We start from the raw sequence: 25,627 nt of genomic DNA on the forward strand, positions 1-25,627 counted from the left end.
CCCCTGCAGCCTTACTCCAGGTTCTACAGCTGATTGGTGGCCCTGTACAGAGTTGTAGGCCATACTGTACCCATGGCACATCTGCTATCTGATCAACAGCTGATCAGGTGGTGGCTCTGCCTACCCTGTCAGCCTTCACACATTCACGCATGCCTACTCTAGGCGTGACAGATGATCTGGGAGGGTATCCACCTCCCCCTGGCTGACATGCATAGAGCTTCAGGGTCTTGCTGCACCCATGCATGCCTGCTCCCTGCTTGGCAGCACATCAAGTGGTCGCTTTGCCTCCTCCAGCAGGTCTCCATAGAGCCACCTGACCCTGCTGCACCTACACATGCCAGCTCCTGGCCAGGCAGCAGCTGCACATTCTCTGACAGACTGCTTGACCTCCCCAACCCACACTCAAAGTCACCTGCTTTTAGCTTAAAAGCTGGTCAAGCAGCACACCACTGCTAGGGAGAGACAACCTCAGAGCTGTGTGCCCATGGCTAGCCGGAAAGCCAGTCAGGCAGCAACTCTGCACCTCAGAGGGACCACCAGGACAGCCTGTTGGCTCTCTGTGCCTGCACACACCTGGCCCAACAACCAGCCTGGAGTCTTCATCCCTAGCAAAACAGCACCAATGCTGGCACAAACTCCCACAATGTAGGCCACTGAAGCATTTGTAGACATCACTGAAGAGGATTACAATGGAAGAAACTGCACCTAGACTACATTGCTGAGTCCACACAAAACCAAAGCCAATGTATCATATCTAACAGTCATACCCTAGGACTCACCTACAGGAAAAACTCATTTCTCCAAAATATACTCCACAGAATTGAGAAAAGCAACTACTCCATTAGATGTGCAGATATTAATGTAGGGACACAAGAAACATGAAAAAGCAAGGAATCATAATGGCCCCAAAGAAACACACTAAGCCTCCAATAAAAGATAACAAAGAAAAGGATAGTCATGAAATGCCTGTAAAGGAATTTCAAATAACAATTTTACGGGAACTCAACAAGATACAAAAGAACACAGACAAATTTTTCAATGAAATCAGAAAAATAATTCATAATCTGATGAGAAATTTAACAGATGTCATTGAAAAAAACCAAACAAAAATCTTGGAGCTGAAGAATTCAACAGACTAGATCAAGCAGAATACAGAATACTGGACTTGAAGACAGGACTTTTGAAGTAACCCAGTCAGAGGGAAAATAAAGAATTTAAAAGAATGAAGAAAGCCACAAGACTTATGGGACACCATAAGCAAACAAATGTTTGAATAACAGGTGTTTCAGACAGAGAAGAGATGGAGAAAGGCACAGAAACCCTATTTAATGACATAATAGGTGAAAATTTCTCAAGTATTGAGAGAAATATGGACATTCACATTCATGAAGCTCCAAGATTCCCAATTAGACTTACCCCAAAACAATTCTCCCCAAGGCACATCATAATCAAACCATCAAAGTCAAAAGCAAAGATAATTCTAAAAGCTGCAAGAGAAGAGCATCAAGTCATACCTAAGGGAATCCCCCATTGATCTATGAGCAGATTTCTCAACAGAAACCTTGCAGGCCAGGAGGGAATATATTTGAAGTGCGGAAAGCAAAAAATAAATAAATAAGCTGTCAGCCAAGAATACTTTATCCAGCAAAGCTATCCTTCAGAAATGAGGGAGAAATAAAGACCTTCCTGGAAACGCAAAAGCTGAGCAAATTTATCACCACTAAACGTGCCCTACAAGAAATGCTTAGAGGAGTGCTACCACTGGAAATGAAAAGATAATAATTACTATCACACAAATGCAAAAAAGTACAAAACTCCCCATGTTGTGGATTGAATTGTGCCCTCCAAAGTTAGAAATTTAATTCCTACTGTGACAGTTTTAAGAGGGTGAGAAATCCTATTATGGTAATTGAAATATGGGCCTTAGAGAGGTGATTATATTGTGAGGACTGTACCCTCATGTATGGATTGATCCATTTATGGAGCAATGAGCATGGTTCTGATGGCTTTAAAACAAAAGCATTTGAGGAAGTCACTATATAGAATAGATATCTGCACTCACATGTTTATTGCAGCACTATTTACAATAGCCAAGATATGAAATCAATCTAAGTTTCCAACAACAGATGAATGGATAAAAACAAATGTGGTCTATGTACACAATGGAATACTCTTCAGCCATAAAAAAGAATGAAATCCTGTCATTTGCAGCAGCATGGGTGGACCTGTAGAGTATTATGTTAAGTGAGATAAGATAGGCACAGAAAGACAAATACCACATGATCTCCCTCATAGGTGGAATCTGAAAAACAGAAAAAAGAAAAGAAAAAAAAATTGATGTTATAGAAGCAGAGAGTAGAACATTGGATACTTGGGACTGCAGAAGGGAGGGACGGAGGGTAAAGAGGGAGAGGTTGGCCAACAGGTACAAAATTGCAGTTAGATAGGAAGAATCGGTTCTGGTGTTCTGTTGTTGCACAGTACGGTGACTGTGGCTAACAGTCAAGTATTGTATAAGAGCTAGAGGAGAGGCTTGTGAATGTTCTCACTGTAAATCATCAATGCATGAAATAATGGATATATTAACCACTCTGACTCAGTTATTATACAACATATGTATGTATCAAAAGATCAGATTGGGCCGAGCCCGTGGCGCACTCGGGAGAGTGCGGCGCTGGGAGCGCAGCAACGCTCCCGCCGCGGGTTCGCATCCTATATGGGAATCGCCAGTGCACTCACTGGCTGAGTGCCGGTCATGAAAAAGACAGAAAAAAAAAAAAGATCAGATTGTACCCAACAAGTATGTACAGTTACAGTATCAATAAAATAAATTTTTTAGAAGTTGAATTATTTTTTCTTTTATTTGATATTTATGTATTTATTAAATATATGCTATTACAATTTATTTATATACACATATTTACATACATATATGACTATAGTATATTATTAAATATATAATTTAATGATAGGATTAAAAAACTATAATTTATTGCATAAATATGAGAATATTAAGTATATTTATATAATAAGTTACAAATTTGTATAATTAGCTTTATATAAAATGTTTTATTCTATTTCTACACTGATTTTCTTCTCATTTTAAATTATGGATTAAATCAACACGTTCATGTAAATAATTTGGGCAGTTGGGGTCCAGTGAAAGTCCCACCTGACCTCCCTCCCGGCCATCGCCCGGCCATGCCTGCCTTTTCCTGAGGGACTCCCAAGTCAGAGGCTTTCTCAGCATTCAGTACGTACAAGTACCTACAGAAATTCCTCTTCTCACTTTTATTTACCTTTTTTATATAAATGATATTTTACTTGACATGTTTAATAGTGTTCTGACAGCACTTGCCATGTCAGTATATCTTACATCTTCCTGATCTTCTTTTCCCCTCTCTCTGGACTCATGCACAGAGGATGTGACTGTTCCTGTAGTGAGGGGAATCTCCATTGTGCTCCCACGTGCAGCCTCATCCCACCAACAGTGCCGCGGGGGTCTCCCTGCCGTGGCCACTGAGATCCATGAGTTTCTGTAGGATAAATTTCGAAGAGGGAAACACACAGGGGCGCAGGATTGACCTTCTTATAATCGACACAGCCAAGTGTCCTTCACAGGCTACCTGTTTCTTTTTAAAACTTCCAGATGATGACATTTAAGTTTGTTAATTTTTGCCACTCTGAAGGATGAAATGGTATCTCACCTGCTTTATTCTCCATTTCTCCTGTTACTACTGAAGCTGAGCACATTGATATGTGTTTCTTGGTACTTCTGTTTCCTCTGTGTCAATTGACTGTTCGTGTTCTTTACATTGTTTGTTTCGTAGTTGTTTTTAAAAATTACTATGTCTATTTCTTGGTGATACAGAAGTTAAAATTTTTCTATTTATTAATTTATTAGTTTTTCATATTGCATCTTATTAAAGAATGCCCTGATTTCCTTGAAAAATTCTGATGGTATTTTGATTGGAATTACAATAAGTATTTAAGTAAATTTGTGAGAATTAAGATCCAAATTGAATTTTCTTATCAAGGGCCACTTTCTTCATGTTTTAAGGTATTCTTTTTTCCCTAACATTTTATTATAAACAATTTCAAACGTGGAAAAGTAGAAGGAATTTTGTAGTGAACGTCCACGTACCTTCTATCCGGATCCTACCACTCACATGTTACCCCACTGCTTTATCACTTACCTCTCCACCCGTACATCTGTCTTATTTTTTATTCATTTCACAGTAACTTATAGATATCTGTATACTGGGCCTGAGATACTTCAGCATGGATATCATTAACAAGAGTTCAATGTCTGTTTACTATTCGCATTTCTTCTTCTTGAGCTGAAGTTTACACAAAGTAATGCACACGTTACGTATACCACTGTAAAAGTCCAGCAAATGCAGGAATCTGTGCAATGCAAACCCCTGTCCAGGTGCAGAACATCCATCACGCTAGAAAGTTCAGTCATGTAACTTCCTAGTCAACAATCTCCTCCCCAGACACCCACCTTTCTGATTTTTTTCCTATGATAGACTAGTTTTATCCGCCTTAGAACTTCATAGAAATGAAATCCTATAGCTTATAGCCACTTAAGCCTGGCTTCTTTCATGTACCGTAATGGTTTGAGAGTCATCTGTGTTATTCATGGATCTGTAGGTTGTTGCTGCGTATAGTATTCCACTGCGTGAATATAACAGCTGGTTTATTCCTTCTCCTGGGAATGGACACCAGGCAGATTCCAGCTTCTGAATATTATGGATAAAGTTGCTGTGGATATTCCCATCCAAGTTTTTTGTGGACACGTTTTCATTTCCGTCAGTGGTACCTAGGAGTAGAATTGCTAGGTTACAGAGTATGTGTATGTTTCATTTTATAACCAATTCCTAGACCTTTCTCTGAAGTCCTAGTAACACTCTGTACTTCCACCAGCAGCACAGGAGAGTTCTAGTCACTCCACATATTTGCCAACATTTGGTGTGGTCAGTCCTTTTAAGTTTAGCTGTTCTGGTGTATGTGTCATGGTTCAAGTGATCTTTTATACCACTTTAGGTTCTTGAAAAAGTAATTTTTATTAGTCATTTTTTATTTTCAAATAAATGGATTTAAGACTACAAAGTGTCCTCTGAGTACCATTTTGTCTGCGTTACTCCCCTACCTCCCACCCGCCAATCATTTAGGCTTTTTATTGTTTGTTACTGTTTTCTGATTTTTGTTACATTATTATCAGTGAATTTGGGCTCTTTATATTATACTCTTGATAATTTGTTGAGATTTTCTTTGTGACCAATTAGATATGGTCAATTTTTGTGAATACTTCCTGTTTCCAAAAACAACTGTGCTCTGATGTTGACTGTACACACCTGGATTTATACATTAGATCAAGTATGTTAAGTGTGTTATTAAAAGTGTCTGTATTTTACTATTTTGTCCACATGGGTTGCAGGTATCTGAAAACTTTCAATAGTCATCCACTCTCATCCTGGATTTGCTAATTTCTATCAGTTTCTGTTTTTTATATTTTGTGTTTATATTTTGTGTGTATGTCCTTAAGTATCTGTAGGTGTGACACTGGATAACTTTTTTGTTGTTGGTTTGTTATTATTTTCCAACAGTCCCTTTCAATGCATTTTTCCTTGAATTCAGTTTTGCTTAACAATAATAGAGCTCCATCTGCTTTCTTTTTATTTGTCTTTGCCAGGATCCTCTCTTACTGTTCCCGTCCCACTTCCTTTTTATCCTTGTGTTCTGCGTTATGTAGGTCTCTTGTAAAGAGCATATAACTAAATGTTTTTTGGGGTTGGTTTTCCAGTCTGAATGTCCGTGTTAGTACATGTAGGTTAAATTCATTTTAACTAATGTACAGTATTCCGTTCTTTGAGTTGGTGCCACATTAATTGTCCATGGCCTGCTGAGTGAAGGGTATTTCTTGTTGCTGATGCAGACCGTCTTAAGGTGAACATCTGTCCCATGTCTCCTTGTCCCTGTAGGCATGAGTCCTCCCAGGACGGTGATCTGGGAGTGGAATTGCAGGGGTGCACCTCCCACCTCTGTCAGGAAGGGCCAGCTTGCCTTTCACAGCGGCTAAGGAATTTATGATCCCATCAGCAATGCGTGAGCTATTATTATTTCCCCATGTTTTCTATCACTTGGTATTAACAGAACTTAAAATTTTGCCAGCATCTTGGGTTTTAAGTATTGATTTATGGTCATTTTACTTTAGAGTTCACCAATAAATAGTGAGTTTGAACATCATTTTGTTGGTATAGTAGCCATTGGATTTTCTGTTTCTATACAGCCTGCCCTCATTATTTGCAGATTCCTTATTTGCATATTTGCTTACTCACTAAAGTTTATTTGTAACCCCAAAATTAACACTTGTAGTATCCTCACGGCCATTCATAGATGTGGTGAAAAATTCAAGCTGCCTGACACGCACGTCCCCGCTGAGGCTCTTGTCCTGTAAACAAGCGTCCTTTTTGTGGTTTATTTAGTGTCGGGTTTTTCATATTTGTGTGCTTTTTGTTGGTGATATTACTGTTTTAAATGGCTCCCAGGCGTAGCGCTGAAGTGCGGTCTGATGTTCCTCAGGGCACGAAGGCTGTGATGTGCCCCAGTCAGAGAAGCTTTGTTCACACCTGAGTGACGGTACCGTCCGCTGTGCGTTCAGTGGTGATGAGTCCGTGGTACATACGAGGGCACTTCAAAAAGTTCACGGAAAACAAAAAGATAACAAGCCTTTCAATGAACTTTCAAATAAGTCATCTTTAAACAGAAACACACATAAAACAAGGTTAGTATTGATCAGCTGAAGAAAATGTTGTGACCAGAGGCCCACAGAAAACTCTCTGTTTCCTAGAAGTGATGGCTCAGTATTGGGGAATTTAGTGTTTGTGATGACATGATAAAAATTAACTACCTCAAATAACCAAAATAGACTATACTTTGTCCATTTTTCTCTTAAGATATTTGCCTTTTTGTTACTGCTTCGCAAGAGTTTAAAAATAATTTCTAGATACTGATATAATCCTTAATGTAGCTTTTACTCCTAGAATTGGTTTTTGTGCTGGCATAGCTAGCATTCTACTGTAATGTTTTTCTGCACAGGTAACCTAGTACCTTGGCTCCATCTAGTGAATGGCCCCATCCGTAATCATTAGATTTAATATCACCTCTGTCATGTGTGAGATTTCTATACATGTGAGTCTGCTTCTAGGTTCTCTATTTTGTTCCAATAGCTTCTGTTCCTGGACTGATATCACAGTGTTCTAACAGTATAGCTTTATAATATATCTTGCCTACTGCTGTGGACTGAATTGTGTGCCCCCAAAATTCATACATCGAAGCCCAAACCCAATGTGACTATATTAGAGATAGGGCCTTTAAGGAGCTGGCTAAGGTTAAATGAGGTCATAATTGTGGAGCCCTGATCGCACGGAACTGGTGTCCTCATGAAAGAGAGCTCGCACTCGCGCACGCATTCTCTTTCTCTCTCTCCACTCAGCATGAAGGCGGCTGTCTGTAAGGCAGGAAGAGAGCCCCACCGGGAACCAAATTAGCAGGCACCTTAGTCCAGGCACCTTGATCTTGGACTTCCAGACTCCAGAAGTGTGAGAAAATAGATTTCTGTGGTTTAAGCCACCCTCTAGGGTGCTTCTTATGGCAGCGTGAGCTGAGCACTGACTTTATTACTATATCATTTTCCAAGTTACCCTGACTATTATTTGCCTTTTACTCTTCCACGTGAATTTTATATTTGTATTTTTACTGTAATTGAATAGAAGTTTGATTGATGATGAGAGGACTGATGCTGTTTTTAGTTTGCAGCTGGTATTTCTTTATTTGAGCTTTCTATGCCCCTTTCAGTAAAGTTTTATAATTTTCCCCATGCAGATGTGGCACACCTTTTCTTTATACACGTTTCCAGGTGGCTCGTTCCTTCTGCTAATGATGTTGATGGTGATTCAGAAAGGCATTGGATTTTAGATACTGATCTTGTACCCAACAACTTTGTTGAGATTTTTCATTTCATTCGCTTTTTCTGCAATAGCTTTTGGATTTTTTTCTGTGGGGGAAGTAAAGTATTCTACAAATGATGGATGGTTTGCGTTTTCTAATCCTTACCTTTTCTTCTCGTTTCTTGTCTTGTTGCACTGCCTAGGACTTCTAGCACCTTGGTGAAGCATGTATTCTTCTGTTCCTTTCCTGCTCTTAGTTGAAACATGTGTTGTCACTGACAATGTAGAGCCTGGATTTTTGCAGTCACTTTTCAGATACAAAGGCAACTGTGTAGTTTTTCTCCTTTCACATATTGATATTCTGTTACATAATTGAGTTCCTACTATTGAATAACTTTATAGTTCTAGACTAAAACCTCCTCAGTCTGAGTGAATTCTTTTAATGTGCTGCTGAATTGATCTTTTGACTTTGTGCTGGCAGATAGCTAAAACATCGTTTTTCCTTCTGTCCGTGTTAGACTGGGGGTGAGGAGGGTGTGTCTAGGGAGAACAAAAGCTTTAAAAGGCTGTTTCTCCACAGATGTAGGTTCAAAGACCAGGGTTATGATAGCTCACTTGGGTAATGCTCAGGGGATTAACGCTAGGCTGCATGTCTAACATTTCATACGTGGGTTTGTTTTTTCCTGCTCTTTTAAAAAGAGGCTCATTTTCAGTATTAATAGGCTCTGCCGGGGTGGCAGCGTGGGGTGTTCCCTAAAGCCTGAACACCAGAGCCCGTCTGTCCCATGTTGTCCTGGACCAGCCTCGTGGCCCACAGTGTGTGAACGTATAATGTGCTTCACATAAATGACTGCTTAAAGAAAGCATGCTGTTTTCTTAGACAATACAAAGGTATATGAATTATTGGCCTCTGGGAAATACCTTCCTTGAGGCCATGTCCTGAGCCCTCTTTTTTGTTACTTAACAGACATCAGCTCATTCCAAGACTTCAGCCGTTCTCCACCTCTTTGCTCATGAACCAGGAATCTCCTTACAAGGCTGACTTATCTCTCATCTCGTATCCAGCCACTAACGTGCCTGTCTGTGTGGTGACTCAGAGGTGCCCACACCTAACGTGTCGAAACGGAACTTGGCCGTCTTCAACCTCAGACTTCTTCCATTGCTATTTTGGGGGGATTGTCAGAAGTCTATTTCAGACTTTAAACTAATTACAGGAAAATAACACTATTAAAAAACTAAAACTGCCAACTGGCAAGCCAGTAATTAAAAATGATTAGGAGAAAACAAGCTGCCTTATAGTTGGTAAGTGAACTCACTCAGGCAAAAGGCTGACATTTAGCATTTGATGTTAAAACTGTTAGATCACCGACCAAATCAAGTTCAACTCAGTTCAAATGGAGCTGGAAGGAGGAGGGAAGCCATCCTAATTTTTTCTCAGTGACGTCTTGCTCGATAGTGCTATTTTCTGGAAAATATGACTCTCCTTAAACCCTGTGGTGCAGAACTTGAGTGAAAGATAAACTTAATTCATTTTAAGATTATGTGATACAGCAGTAAGTGACTAAATAGACAATCGTTGGTAAGACAATTAGAGGGTACAGATGCACATCTCCTTAATTCAGACCACATAGTGACAGAAACGAAAGTATTTACACTTTAGTGCAATTGATGATACGAACACTAACACATTCAATGCCATTACTAAGTCCTTTTGTTTCCACTTGAGCACATGAATCTGATGTATTATTTTGGATGCCCTGTCATGTGTGGTGAGAGCTTTTTGCACACCCAAGGAAATATCAACTTTTCAAGGGGGAACATGTGTACCTAGGAGGGACCAGCCATCTGAACGTTGTAGAAGAGGATAAGATTTACTTCCCAGTGAACTGGTACATTCAGAGCCACTGTTTTCTCTACCTCTGTCTGCCTTATGTGATCCTGGCCTTAGAGGTGGCCAGAGCAAAAGCCACTATTTCTAAGAGGTTCTGCTGACTTGGGTTTTTAAGATGTGAACAGTGGTGTTGGGTGTGTTCAGTTGGACCAGGTGAACATTTTTGCCACATCTATTCTAACATGACATAAGTATAGTCGATGCCAGGAGTATTTTATCTTGGAAGTGGAGAGTAATAAATATACAGTATGGTGTCTGATTTTCAAGGAAATTATTCATTCAATTATTCATCCATTTAACAAATTTCTGTAGAGAGCCAGCTATGTGCCAGGTCCTGTTCAAGATGCTGGGGATACAGCAGTGAACACAACAGACAAAAACTGAAAGCCTCTGCCGTGGGCTACTGACATTCTGTTGGGAGACTCTTACGTCTGGCTTCCTTCCTTAAGTGTAATATCTGAAAGATTCATCCTGTGGTTGTGTATACAGCAGTTCATTCCTTTTTATGGATGAGAAGTATTCTGTTATATGAACATACCATGGTATGTTTATTCACTTGTTGATGGACATTTTGGGTCAATTATAAATAAAACAACTTGAACTTTTGTGTTCAAATGTTTTTGTGAACATGTTTTTGTTTCTCTGGAATAAATCTTAGGAGTGTGATTGCTAGGTCAGATGGTAGGTGTATAGATAACTGTATTAAGAAATTGCCAGGGGCTGGCTGGTTAGCTCAGTTGGTTACAGCGTGGTGTTGTAACACCAAGGTCAACAGTTCAGATGCCTGTACTGGCCAGCTGCCAAATAAAAAACAAAAAGAAATTGCCAAACTGTTCCCCAAAGTGGTCTTACCATTATATACTGCCACCAACAGCATGTGAGAGTTCCTCTTGCTCCACGTCCTCACCAGCATTTGATGTTGTCAGTCATTTAAGTTTTAGCTGTTGTAATGGTTGTGCCTTGATGAACCGTGGTGGTTTAATTTACATTTCCTTGACCACTAAAAAGGGGGCCACCTTTTTAGGCCACACTTTTGTTCAGTCTTTTGTCCAATTTTACTGTGCTATATACCTAATGAGTTAGGGGAGTTTTAAAAGTATACACTGTGTATAATTCCTTTGTCAAATATGTAAAATATTTTCTTTCAGTCTGTGGTTTGCCTTTGTATTTTTTAATACTGTCTTTTGACAAGCATAAAATTTTAATATTCATAAGCCTATTTTATCATGTTTTTCTTTTATATATCATGTCTAAGAAATCCCTGCCTACCTCAATGTTATAAAGATATTCTCATATGTTTCCTTCTGTAAGTGTTATAATTTTAGCTTTTATGTTTAGAGCTATGATCCATCTCAAAAGCAATTTATGCATCTAGTGTGAGTTACAGTTTAAGTTCATTTCTTTCCATACAAATATCCAGTTGTTCCAGTGCCAGTTTTGAGAAGACTTTCCTGTCCCCTTGAATAACTTCATTGCCTTTCTTTAAAATTATTTGACCATACGTGAGTGTATATTTTGGGATTCTCTGTTATGACCTATTGATCTGTCTTTGCCTCCCACCACCACACTGTCTTGATGATTATAACATCATAGTAAGTCTTATAATCAGGTGGTGTACGTCCTTCATTGTTTTTTTCATGACTGCTTGGGCTATTGTAGAACCTTATATATGCAAATGTGTATATAAATTCTGGAATCAGCTTTTCAATTTCTACAAAAGTGCCTACTGGGATTTTTTTAAACTTCTGATTTTGAAATAATTTGAAACTTACAGAAAAGTTACAATAGTAGAAAGTAACACCATATGCTGTTCTTTGCCTGTGTTTACCAGTTTTTATCATTTGCCATATTTTATTTATTCCCTCCATGCATGTTTGTAATTATTGTTTTTTCTGAACCATTTGAGAGTGGGTTGCATTTATTGCTCCCATTTACCTTTGGACACGTCAGTGTGTGTCGCCTACGATCAGGACGTGGATTCAGGATACATGCCTTTGAACTGCTATTCATTTTCCAATCTGTTTAATTGTCCTAGTAATATTCTTTAGGTTTTTCCCCCTGGTACAGGATTCTAACCATGTTCATTTAGTCTCCTCTAATCTGGAACAGTTCCTTGACCTTTTGTGACACTGAAATTTTTTCTAAATGCAGGGCAGTTATTGTATAGAATGTGTCTAAATTCATGATTAGATTCTGGGTTTGCATTTTTGGCTGAAATACCACCTAAGGGATGTTTCCTTCTCAGAGTATCATATCTGGAAGTACATGTTTGTCTCTTATTGGTGATGTTAATTTTACTTATTTGGTTAAGAGCCATTTTCCCATTCTGTAGTTATTGTTCCTTTTGTGATTAAAAGTAATTTATGGAGAAATCCTGCTAGCATTTGGATGGGGTGGTATTGCACTTTGGGAGAATTGTCATCTTAAAACTATTGAGTGTTCTGGTCTATGAATATGGTATATATTTCCATTTATTTAGGTTTCCTTTCTCTCTGTGATGTTTTGGAGTTTCAAGTGTGCAAACCCTGTACATCTTTTGTCGAGTTCATCCCTGAGTATTTTAACCATTCTTGTACGTACAGTGCAGTGGCACTAAGTACATTGACGTTGTTGTGCAATCACCACCCTCGGTCCCAGAACCTTTTTATCTTCCCAAACTGCAACTCTACTAACATCCCGTCCTCTGGTCCTCCCAGCCTCTGGTAGCCAACATTCTACTTTCTGTCTTTATGAATCTGACTACTCTTTTATGTGTTTGTAATGTTACTGTAAACAATACATTTAAAATTTTTTATTTGCTAAGTAGCTGTTCGTTGTTCACGTACAGAAATATAATTGATTCTTACACCAATACTGTGCCCTTGCTAAATCTACATTAGGTCTAGTAGTTTTAAAATATATTTCTTAGGATTTTTTATGTAAATTAGGATATTGTCTGTGAATAAAAACAGTTTTATCTCTTCCTTTCTAATTTGTGTGCTATCTATCCATCCATCATCTGTCTGTCTGCCTGTCAGTCTATCTGTCATCTATCCATTATCTATCTATCTACCATCTATCTATGTTTTTCCTTATTTTCGTGCTTAGGACCTCCATAGCAATGATGGGTAGGAATGGTGAAAGCAGACATCTTTGTCTTGCTTCCATTTTCAGGGGGAAAACATTTCTCATTTTACCATTGCAAGAGGAAGAACCAAACTTTTTTCTTGTACATAACATGGATGCTGGTGAAGATCACACAACAACATAAATGTATTTAGTGCCACTGCACTGCACTTTTGAGAATGGTTAAAACACTGAAGAATAAACTTGACAAAAGATGTACAAGTTCTCCAGGGTGTCCTACAACTAGGACAGATTTCTAAAGGGTGTCCCATATCTGACTCAATTCTGACACTATCTACCTGGAGGTAGCATTGTATCCCACATGCCGAGGGCTCAGTCCCACAAGACTGCCCTGACTTCAGATGCCAGTCACTAGCGCCAGCTTGTGACCTGTGCTCCTGACCGAGTAACCGTATACTCATATCAAGGTTCACATTACTCCCTCCTCAGGGTCAGTTAGTTTGCTAGAGTGGCTCACAGAACTGAGGGAAACAATTACGTTTACCCATTTATTATAAAGGACATTAGAAAGGATATGAATGAAGAGCTGCGCAGCACGAGGTGTGTGGGAAGGGGTGCAGAGCTTCCATGCCCTTTCTGGGTACAACACTCTCCAGGAACCTCTGTGTATTCAGCTATCTGGAAGCTCTCCAAACCTTGTCTTTTGGGGGCTTTTTGGAGGCATCATTACAGAGGCATGACTGATTACGTCCTTGGCCATTGGTAATTCACTCAACCTTCAACCCCTCTCCCCTCCCCAGAGGTCAGGGGTGAGACTGAAAGTTCCAGCCCTCTCCTCACATGATTCCTGGTAACCAGCCCCCAGACTGAGACCATCCAGGAGCCCACCAAGAATCACCTCATTGGAAAAAATGGAAATTGCAAGGGATTTAGGAGCTCTGTGCCAGGAACCAGGCAGCAGAGAACAAATATATATTTCTTAGTGAATGACAATATCCCAATCCACCCGAGTCTCTGGCCACAGACCCCTTACAGCAAAACTATACACAGCTCAAAAAACATTGGCACTTTACTACAGTACCACGCAGCCAGTGAGTAGGAGACGCATTGTAGCTTCTCACGGACCCCCTTTAATTAGGTTGAGAAAGTTCTTTTATTAATTTCTTTAGAGATTTCAAAATGAATGAATGTTGACTTTCGTCAACTGGTCTTTCTGTATCAACTGAGGTAACTGTGGTTTCTCGCTGTGTCTCTGTGTTGTCAGTGACCTGCCTGAGAACGCTGAATGAACCTTATACTCCTGGGGTTAACCCCAGTTGGTTCATTGCACATTTTTTTCAATATCGTCTGTTTCTGTTTTGCTGGATTCCGTCTGCTGTTGCTTCGAGGCACGTGTGGCTCTGCTGATCGTGAGGCATTGGCCTGCAGTGTTCTCGTGATGTCCTTGTTGGGTATTTGTATTGGAATTATGCTGCTCTCATAAAATGAGTTAGAAAGTGTCCTTTACTTCTTTATTTTCTAGAAGAGTCTGTGTAAAATTGCTGAGTTTCTTCCTGAAATATTTGACAAAATTCAGCGGTTTCTGCTCTTTGAGTTGGAGCTTTAATCATGGGAAGGTTTTCAATTACAACTTCGGGTTTCTTAAGAGTTTTAGGGCTGTTCTGAGTTTTTATATCTATTTGTGCTACTTGGATATTTTGTGTTTTTGAAAGAATTTGTCATTTTTTCTAAGTTATTGGATCTGACCTATGTTCCCATATTTGTTTATATTATTTCTTATCTTTTAAGATCTGTGCAGGCTTTGATGATGTCCCCTTGTGCATTCCTGGTGTCGGTCATGTGTATTTTCTCTATTTCTTAATCAGTTTTACTACGTGTTAGCAATTATACAACTTTTGAAGAAATAACTTTTGGCTTTATTGATTTTTCCTTTGTTTGTTTTCCAGTTTACTGATTTCTGCTCTTTAGTGTTTTCATTTAATTACTTCAGGTTTCATTCGTCCTTCTTTTTCTAACTTCTTAAAGTGTAATAATCTAAGAACTTAAAGCTATAAATTTCTTTCTAATTACCGCTTTTAGCTGCATTCCACAAATTTTTGATGTCCTGTGCTTTCGTTTTTACATATTTTGTATTTTCCTGATCAATTTAAAATACTGCTTAATTTTCCTTGCATTTTCTTCTTGGGCCCATAGGTTATTAAGAAGTGTGCTATTTGATTTCCAAATATTTGGGGGATGTATAAATATCTTTTTGTTATGGACTTCTGATTTCATTCCCTGAGGTCAGAGATTTATGGCTTCAGTTCCTCTGAATGCACGGTGAGTTACTTCGTGGCCAGGCACAGGGTCTGTTGGGGTGAACATTCCGCGGCACTGAAAGGAGGCGCATCTGCTCTTGTTGGGCACACTGCTCTACACATGTCCAGTAGGTCAGGGTGGTAGTTAGTGTTTGACCACTGTTTGTTTTTTCACCAATTTTTCTTTTTTTGTCTAAGTCCATTGATTGCTAGGATATTAAGCTTTCCAACTATAATTGTGGATTTTTCTGTTGCATTCTCTATTTCTGTCCATTTGTGTTCACGTATTTTGAAGCTCTGATACTAAGTGCATTCATGTCTGTTTCTTCTTGAGTAATAGACCTTTTTATTTAAAGGTACTTTTGCTGAGTACGGAATTCAGGGTTGACAGTTCCTGTTCGGTGCTAGCACATTAGAGTGTTCATTCTGATGTTTTCTGTTTTGCATTGTTTCTTTCTTCTTTCTATTTCTTTTCTTTTTCTTTTTTTTTGCATTGTTTCTGATAAAGGGTCCACTGTTATCCCTCATGTTCCTTTTTTTGTATTTTTTCTAGATTTCAGCATGTTGGTTGACTGTGATGTGCGTAGGTGTGGCTTTCTTTGTGTTTATCCTGTTTCGGTTTTACTGACATTCCTCTATCAGTGTGTTACTGTTTTTTAAAATCAAATTTGGAAAGGTTTTGGCCATTATTTCTTTAAACATGTTTCCCATCTTCTCTCCTCCTGTGATCGTGAGTGCATGTACATTAGACACTCTTTTCTCTCTAACACGTTGCTGAGGCTTCATTTTACTTTTTGTAAATCTTTTTGTCTGTCTTTGCTTTAGTTTTGAAATTTTCTATTGATGTATCTTCACATTGACAGCTTTGTTCTTTCAGTTGTATCCAGTCTGTTGTAAATACCACCCAATGGCTGTCTTACTATAAACGCTGTATGTTTCAGTTCTGGGCTTTCCATTTAATTCTTCTTTTACAGGTTCCATCTCTCCTCAAGTTCCCCAGAGAAGTTACCTTCTTCTGTGCTTTGTTTATTGCGCTTCTGGTTAATTAACGTCCTGGTCTGATTAGCCTAACAGCTGGGTCATCTTTGGGTTTGTTTCTCTTGACCATGGCTTATATCTTCTTGTTTCTTTGCTTGTCTGGTGATTTTTTATTGTACACTGGACACTGGCTTGTAGTCTAGATTTTGTTTTCTTTCTCTGAGGAGTGATGGGTTTTGTTTTAGCATAAGCCCTTTAAATGACTGCCATGTCACCGTAAGCTTGTTAAAAAGGCTTCTCTCAGTTCGTTCTTTGTCCTCTTGCCCTGCCTGCACTAAATCAAGGATTTCACTCCCTTTACTTCATTCACTCAAGCAGAATTTCTCATAAGAACAACAGTTAGGAAAATGGTTTGCTACTTTTTAATAGAAGCACTGTTGCTCTGAAATATGTAACTATGTTTGAATTTTGACACTGATTACTTTTCAACCTTAAGAGAGCCTTATTTTTGTTTAATTTTTATTTTCAGCCTGTACCATTTGGGGGGAGGTCGTGGCTCGGCCCCACCATCTCTGCAGCCCAGCAAGGAGGAGCACTTCCTATCTCAGCATGATGGTGCTTTTCTCTGTGTTTCTTCTCAACCTCCTACTTTTTTCTTGTTGCTTTTCTTACTCAGTATTGTAGTTATATATCCCTCTCTCCTCCTTGACAGTAACTTCTCGGCGTAGGAGTTTATTCTTCATCCACGTGTCATTAGGCCTTGGATCAGTGCCGTGTGGCATTAGGAGAGCAGATTTTCAGATTGAATTCCCGTAACAGTGATGTTCTACCATTTGGTAGCCACGTCTATTTCACCTGCGTTCTTTAAGGGATTTTAAAGATGCCGGGCTCTGTCTCAGCCCTTTCCTTTGGTTTCCAAGCGACCCATTTTACAGACTCTCCAACTCTGTTACTCTTCAGAGGTCCCAAACTATGCCAGATAAAGATGAAACATAACGCTGTTTGAAAGTAGAAAGTAATTCCCACTTGTTTTCTCAAAATTGAAAAGCCTGAAGAACATCATTTTCGAACCACTTCTGTTTAGTTTTTTGGACATTCTCTGAAATTGTGACTGGAAGCCACCTGAGATGTGAACCGTGGGCAAGGGGTGCTGTTTTGAGCCCCTTCTCAGTGTCCTCTTGCCATCTGTCCTGTGCAGGCTGTGAGTCAGGTAGTTGAAAGAAGATTCTCGCAGCTTTAAGCAAGGTAGACATGCTTTATTCTTCAGAAGCGAGCTTCACAGACAGGCTTTATCTCCAGACACGAGCTCTGCCGTTCTCAGCTGTGCTCTGCTGACCAGCAGTTCAGAGCAGCTACCTTTTTGCTCTTAGTACACAATAGCGGCCACAAGCCAAGCATTACATTATTACAACAATCACACTGAATCAGTAAATGGGCACACATGTGCAGTTATCCTACTTTTATAACTCGTTTCTAGAGAATGTGCTGGATCTTGCCCATTTGTAACAGATGCGAGATGAGAGATCCTGACTAAACTTTTCTACTTTCCTTACACCGTCGTTCCTCTACCTCCATGGCTCTCCATCCTATGGGCACCTGCCAGCACCAGGGGGCAGCCTCAGCAAGGGACCAGGCTTTCCTTTGCTCTACTCTGGTGGTGGAAAGCAGAAATTGCTCGCTCTTGTGGGGTCCTCCCATGGGACTAAACTGACTCTCACCCCCTAGGCACAGCTGAGGTTAATCTGACCACCAGCATCTTCATGATTTTTCTGGCTTGGAGAGAAATGCCCTGAGCCCAACTGCAAGCAGACACATTTCCTGCACACACCTGGGAAGAGGCGACTTTCACTTACGTTGATGCTTTGACCAGTGTCTAATCAGCAGTTAACCTCAGCTCAAAAAGAGTGCAGAAAGGCCGCTGGCTGCACTGTCACCACACGAGCTTGCCTGTTTAAACTACATTTATGGAACCCTTGACCTAAAGTAAACTTAAGAGGAGGCATCACACTCTTGTTTGACACCATAACCTCCTAGTTTGGACTATTTATGGCTCCAGGTTATTTTCTTCCAGAAAGGGCTTTTCTTCAGGGCTTTTCTCCCTCCTCTGAGAAGACAGCAGAAGAGGCAGAGCTGAATAGTTAGTGGCGCTGGGACCTTTTGTCTCTGCCATGGCAAGTGTCCAGTGTTGACCTTTGTGAGAGCTTAGGGGTTTTAAGTGCATTTGGTTATATTGAACACAACACACGTGTCATTTGGGGATGGTCTGAATCAGTGTAGGAGGGAAAGGCAAGTGTTCTCAGGCTTATGGCATAGCTTCCAGATTTGCTAGAAGATAAGCTACTTAATTACAGGCCTGAGATGCTTGTCAGAGCTCGTTCTGGGAGCCCCAGGCCCTCTGCCACCTGGCAGACTCTGGCTTGTCTCCTTGGAGGACCTTGAGGGCCACTTTAAAATGCACCTGGGTACTTATAACAGTGGATGTCATAAGCTGAAGTTGGACCAGTGGGGTTTGTAGAAAAGAATTTAGCAACCTCCAACCTGGAGACACGGAGGAAGATAGTGTCACCTGCACTTCAATGCAGGATGACCCTGTAGGGACCAGAAAGGCTGGATTGTGGGACAAGAGGCAGAGCAGCCTGCTCTTGAGCGTCTCCTTCTCCTGACCTCCTGTGCTTGTCACACAGGGTCTGTGCTGTCCACGGAGTGGGAGCGATGACCAGGTCCCATTGCTGTTGTGTAATAAGCACACATATCCTCTGGCAAATTCCCTGAGGAGGGCTGAACTTTTTGAACACCCCTTCCCCATTGCCTTTGAACATAAGAGAAGATACATTTGTGTATTGCTTTTCTCCTTTTCAAAGGTTTCTCTTCTGTGATTTTACAACAGAATGCACCTTTTGGATTATCGTTTTCATAAAATCCTTGTTTGTGAACAAGGGAGGGCTGCTGGGGCTGTGTTGCATGTCTCTGATGTAGTTCGAAGGTAAGACGAGACGTGCACTGTTTGGTGTTGTGTGTAGATGCAGAAACACGCACGCATCTGTGCAGGCCCTTCGCCGTCATAATCCGCCTTCACCCTTCATTAGAATTCCCTAGTTGCACGCTCCCTTAAAGGTGCTAGATTCTTTTAATTACTAGACTTTATTTTTTAGAGTACTTTTAGGTTTACAGAAAAATAACAGAAAGTACAGAGATTTTCGTGCACTGTCCTTCCATTCAGTTCCCCCTGTTAGCAACACTTGCAGTCAGTGTGGTGCATCGTTACAACTGATGAACCGGTACTGGTACATTACTGTTAAATAAAGTCGGTTTGCATTAGGGTTCACTCTTGGTGTTGCTCCTTCTGTGGGCTTTGACTAACGTATGATGACCTGCCCCCACCACTATGGGGTAGTTTCACTGCCCTAAAAATCCCCCGTGCTCCACCTGTCCATCCCTCCCTTTCCCCAATCCCTGGCAACCCCTGATATTTTTACTGTCCCATAGTTTTGCCTTTTCCAGAATGTCATATAGCTGGAATCATACAGTGTGTAGCCTTTGCAGATTGGTTCATCTCGCCTAGTAATGTGTATTTAAGTTTCCTCCCTGTCTTTTTGTGTCATGAGAGCTTATTTTTTTGCAGCACTGAAGAATATCCCATTGTCTAGATGCACCTCAGTGAATAAATTCATGGACATCTTGGTTGCTTCCAGGTTTGAGCAATTATGAACAAAGCTGTTATGAACTTTTATGTGCAGGTTTTTGTGTGGATTTAATTTTCAACTCATTTGGGTAAATACCAAGTAATGAAATTGAAGGATGGTAAGATGCTGGATTTTTAAAAAAATCATTGGAAATATTTAGCACCTCCCAATGCACTTACACACTTCTTGTGTTTTTCTAGGGACGACTACCATGAGGATGGATTTTGCCAGCCATACCGAGGAATCGCCTGTGCGCGCTTCATTGGGAACCGGACCATTTATGTGGACTCTCTCCAGATGCAGGGGGAGATTGAAAACCGAATTACAGGTAGGAGCCACAGACCTTTCTCATGAGACCATAAGCATGTGTGCAGCCACCTGTCACCCCACAGATCAGTTAGTGGCATGGATAGCAAGTCCCTCTTCCATCTCCCCTGCAGTAGAAAATCAGAGCCCTTTTTTGGAAGCACTGGCAATTGCTAACATGATTTGCCCTAAATGTCTTCAGATGGATGTTTATTTAGCAAGTGCACGTTGCTTAGAATATACTTCTGCACTCTTGATTTGGCCAAACCGTGTGGGTCCAAAGCACTGTCCTCAGTACAGTGCTGGGGCCTCCTGTCCCAGGCTGGCCACACTCACTCGGCATGGCTTCTTTTCTCTGCATTTCCTGACTCCTGAGCCCTCTCTGAGCTGAGGCTGGTCCAGAGGTACACGCACCTGATTGCAGCTGTTTGGGAGAGAAGGCTGCAGGTCATCGCTGGTAGGGACGCTGCAGTGAACACAGGCTGTGTCAGTCCTCAGTTTCCAGAGGACAAAGCCAGGCACTCAGTACCTGGTTCAGAGTCTGAGAAATGTGCGGGTCATTTAGGAATTGAAGCTGCTGATCCTCAGTCTCTTTGGGACTTCGTGTCTCTGGCTGCCTGTCAGTGCTCAATGCACTGACTTTAACACATTGATGGGGTCTTCCTTGGGGGAAAGCCCTTTGGAAGTAAGAAAATGAATGAGACCAAAGTCCTGCACGGCGCCCCTCCTCCTGTCCCTATTCTCCCCACAAACACACACACGTTGTTCTCTCCAGACCCCATAGGGAACAAGGAAAAATCTTGTGATGATGGCTGGTGCCCTAGCACCTTGCAAAAACTGGATTCTCTACATGGTAGTGCTTGACAGCGGCTGTAGATTAGAATCACCAGATAATCTCTGATGTTAGGACTCCCGAGAGAGTCTGGTGGGGACAATGGAGGTACTGCCCTGGTGATGAGTGAGATTGAGGACCCAAGGTAGGAACTCACCTGGTGTCGTTGACATGCCCTCCTAAGTTCAGGTCACCCTCAGACCAAAGGGCCAAAGGCCACAGTCGTGGAAAAGCCTGCCTGGCCCAAGCTGGTACAGAGCCCCCTGAGGACAGGTCCAGGAGTCTGGTGCGAAGTGGAAGGGCAGTTCGCAGACACAGAGAACCCACAAGCCATCCTGCTCCAGTGGGAGACTGGAAAATGTTGGCGCCCGTCACTGGAAAACTTTTTGACTCAACACACAGTAAGAAGTGTGAGAGGTAGACTTCACAGAACTGGAATGGGTTACGGGGGGAAAGACTCCCCTCTCATAAAAGCAGCGAACTTGGAGTTTTCTCTTCAGTTCTGTTTCATTAAAGAAGCAAGCTAGTTACAGCCCTTAATATGCACCACACACTCTGACATGCTCTAGTCTGATCTGATCATCTTTTCAAATGCTAGCTACAGACCAGAATTGGTTTGGCATCCTGCTGGTTGGTGAGCGCAAGATTATCCCTCAAGTATTGCTCGAGGAGTTGTTTAAAGGATCAAACACCTCAAATATCCAAGAGCCTGATTTTACAGCAGTTTTTAGAGAAAAGTTTAGAATGAGGATTCTCTAGACTTGGGGCTTTTTGAGAAAATCTGGCCTCCCACACCAGCGGCCCTCAGTGGTGCCCTGAAGCGTCTCCCAGGGATGAGTGGGCGCGGCAGCGCCACCTGCTGGCCGCACGTGGCATAGGGCGTAGAAGTCGTGGGAGAGCTGGGGCGCGGGTACCGGGGACCAAATTCCCACCTCTTGGGGGTTTCTTCCCGTGTTGGAGGACACAGCCCCAGTGGGGTGTGCAGACAAGGGGGCCTCCCCTTCTTCAGCAGCCCAGGGTCAGTCTTTGTAAGCTGCTCTTTCACAGGTAAAGGTGGGGTGGAGGGCAGCGGGCCGGCTGACGCGTTCCCTTGAGTCCCGCCCTGCTCGCCCTCACCCCCCGAGCTTGTCCCTGCACCCCCGCCCCTTTCTCTCACGGGTGCACTCGCGTCACCCTCCGTCTTCTGATATCCAGCCTCCGCCTTCACACGCAGATCCGTGACCCTGCCCTGGTGGCTCCCCACGTCCCCCCGTCCGCCACGACCCCGGCGTCTCAGACCGACAGCTGCGGTTCACGAGCCTCGCGCTCTCCGTCCCGCAGTCCCCAGCCCCGGACCCCCAGAGCCCCGCTCCCAGCAGGTCCCAGGGAGATGGCTTTGGGATCGGTCTGTCGCCTGCACATCAGAGCGGACGGTGGCGCCCTGCGCGAGCTCTCCAGGGCGGCGGGGGACAGCGCGGGGTGGGACAGCGCGGGGTGGGACAGCGCGGGGTGCGGGGCTGAGGAGTGGGCAGTCGGGTGCAGGGCAGGGGCTGGCTGTGCCGGGCCTGGGGGTCAGGTGGGCCATCAGGTTTGGGGCTCCGAGCCGGGAGTCGAGGGTGCCGGGCTGGGTGGTTGGGGCGCCAGGGTGCAGAGTTGGAGGGACGGCGGGGCAGGCGTGGGACAGGGTGCGGGCGGTGGGGCCCCGGGGCGGGGCGTGCCCACCCACTCCTTCCGCGGGTCTCGCACCCCCGCAGCGGCCTTCACCATGATCGGCACCTCCACGCACCTGTCGGACCAGTGCTCGCAGTTCGCCATCCCGTCCTTCTGCCACTTCGTGTTCCCCCTGTGCGACGCGCGCTCCCGGGCGCCCAAGCCGCGCGAGCTGTGCCGCGACGAGTGCGAGGTGCTGGAGAGCGACCTGTGCCGCCAGGAGTACACCATCGCGCGCTCCAACCCGCTCATCCTCATGCGGCTGCAGCTGCCCAAGTGCGAGGCGCTGCCCGTGCCCGAGAGCCCCGACGCGGCCAACTGCATGCGCATCGGCATCCCCGCCGAGAGGCTGGGCCGCTGTGAGTGCCCGCGCCGCCAGCCCGCGTTCCGGAGGGCAGTCGGGGGGGGGGGGGGAAGGGCGGGATTTGGGGTCACTCCGCCCGGGTTCACATGCTGGCTTGGCCTGGGCCATCTTTGGGACGCAGCTCCCTCCACCGCCTGCAGCCTGGGACTTCACGTCTCTACAGTGGGAGTGACGTTCCTTCCCGCTGCAGAAGGCTGCTGCGAGCTGCGGAGGAGGCGGGCCCGCTCCCTGCTCACCCTGTGATCAGCAGGCGCTGCAGGCACTTTGGGAAAACATAGACTCAGCTCCTACCCCCAGAAACCCGGGGCATTCTCAGCTTTGCAAAAGTTGGAAGCACGTGGATATGTGGCCTGGCTGGCCTGGCAGGAGTTCCAGAAAGACCCGTGACTATCAGGCATCACCAGAGAAGGAATGTAGAAGCCTCTCCAGGCTCCTTTCCCACAGACGCCTGCAGCGTGGGGCCTAAGAGATGAGGGCAGGAGGCACTTAGTGCTTCTGAGCCGGAGGGCTGGGTGGGGCCCTTTTGGGGTCTACAGAGGGCAGAAGAGCATGCCCCCCAGCTCCCCTCTTCTGGGCAGCAGAGTGGTCCCTACTCTCTGGAGGCTTAGGAAACCTCACATCATGAGCTCTGTCAGGGTTTAAAGCACAGGACAGGTAGTGCTGCTGACATATCCAGGGAAACCTATTTGCTCACATCACTGAATAAATCAGGGTTGCTGCCCTCTGTGAGGGGTAAGACAGGGTTTCCTTACAGGCCACCTTTCTCCAAGGTTCCAGGGTTTTCTATAGCTTCTTTGACTAGTCTGGGAGTCCCAGGAGTGGGTGGGGCCCCTTACCAGAACAGTCAGGACCTGGCCTCCAGGGCCCACTGTCTGCATTCAAATCCCACCTGCAGGGCTTACCCCTGTGACCTGGGCAAGTTGCCTAACTCCCGTTTTCTCTTTTTCCACGGGGACAGTAAGGATACTAACCTTGTGGAACTGGAATGGAGAATAAATGAGTTAAGATTTAGAAAGGTCTTAGAACAGTACACAGCACATGGTAAACGCTACATAAACCTTTGGCCAATGCACGTCCCTGGTTCAAGGGCTCCTCTGTGAAGGTGCAGTGATGTGTGTTGTTCTCACGTGGCTGCACTGCTCCTCCGGGGCAGCGTGGCAGGGCCAGGCCTGGGTGCTTGCCCCTCCTGCTTGCACAGGTCGGTTCTGTGCAAGTGACAGTGAGGCTGAGCTTGACATCTCTTTCTGGCCGAGGTGGTGGAGCATAGGTGCAAAGCGAGTCCCAAGGGTGGTTTCCGGGCCCTGGAATAACTTCTGATGGGGTTTCTTCCACATATATGTCCCTAATGCACCCTCAGTTTAATTTGTGGGTTTGGGACATTATTCAGTCATTACTTTTAATGATGCTTTTCTTGAAAGTTATGTAAAGTCCTTTGGTCTTTTGTAAATTCCAGTTTGGGTACACAGAGGCTAAGTGGTTTTGTCTTTCCTTTCTGAGATAGTTGAAGAAGGGTGAGCTGTGTACCCCCAGAGGCTTTCCTGACGTGTCTTCCTCTCTCAGACCACCAGTGCTACAACGGCTCAGGCGCAGACTACAGAGGGACCGCGAGCACCACCAAGTCGGGGCACCAGTGCCAGCCGTGGGCCCAGCAGCACCCCCACAGCCACCATCTGTCCAGCACAGACTTCCCTGAGCTGGGAGGGGGCCACGCCTACTGCCGGAACCCAGGAGGCCAGATGGAAGGGCCCTGGTGCTTTACGCAGAATAAAAACGTACGCATGGAACTGTGTGACGTTCCTTCGTGTAGTATGTATTCTCTCTCTTTTTTTTTTTAAAGTGTTGACTGTTGGGTAACTTGTGATGGGAGTGTTCTGTTCTGACTGGGGCTGTAGCTCTGGGCATGTCCCGGTAGTGGGGGGACCATAGCTCCCCCACCTTATCACCATGATCATTTGTTTTAACTAAAGCTGTTGCTGGTTGTGAAAGTAACATCTGGTCATTATAGGATATTTTAAAATATAGAAAAGTCTGAAGAATGATGTGCAAATCGCCCCTAATTTGACCACCCAGTGGTGACTACTGATTGCATTTGGGGGTCCTTCTGTCAGCCCTTTTTCCATGTATGGTCCTGGGATATTCAATTTGGCATCTTGTTTTTGCATTAACATTATGACACAGTATTTCTTAATATTAGTAAAAATGCTTCCCCCTACCCCCAGTTTTTGAGCTTCTCAGCTTTCACACATAGATTTGGTAGAGCAAGGAGAAAATAGAATTCGGATCTCTTGGCTGTTCCTTGCAGACGTGTCTGTTACTTCACGAACAGGACAAGAGCATGCAGTTAATGGCTGAAACCATCAGCAGCTAGTGTTTCTGTGTCGCTGTCACATACGTTCCCCCAGCTCAGGCATCCGGGACAGCAGACTTGGCAGGACTGGAGGCAGTGGGTGGTGAGAGACTGCGGGGCCACTGATAGAGCGAGATTGGTCAGTGGAGCCCAGTAGGGCTCACTGCACCTGAAACCCCCTCCTAGTGTTAGGGGGCCCTGCTGCGGAGGGAGCGAAAA

At 43.6% G+C, this 25,627-nt stretch overlaps 1 protein-coding gene across 1 annotated transcript in view; it reads left to right on the forward strand.

The window, feature by feature from the left end:
* ROR2 (receptor tyrosine kinase like orphan receptor 2) overlaps positions 1-25,627 on the forward strand; it is a 217,906-nt gene that overhangs the window by 186,698 nt on the left and 5,581 nt on the right. Inside the window, exons 5-7 of the mRNA XM_063101180.1 lie at positions 20,071-20,198; positions 22,742-23,056; positions 24,622-24,867. Of these exons, the coding sequence (XP_062957250.1) occupies positions 20,071-20,198; positions 22,742-23,056; positions 24,622-24,867 (689 nt within the window). The remainder of the gene's footprint in view (positions 1-20,070; positions 20,199-22,741; positions 23,057-24,621; positions 24,868-25,627) is intronic.

Source organism: Cynocephalus volans, chromosome 6 (genome assembly GCF_027409185.1).
Source record: "Cynocephalus volans isolate mCynVol1 chromosome 6, mCynVol1.pri, whole genome shotgun sequence".
Classification (NCBI taxonomy): domain Eukaryota; kingdom Metazoa; phylum Chordata; class Mammalia; order Dermoptera; family Cynocephalidae; genus Cynocephalus; species Cynocephalus volans.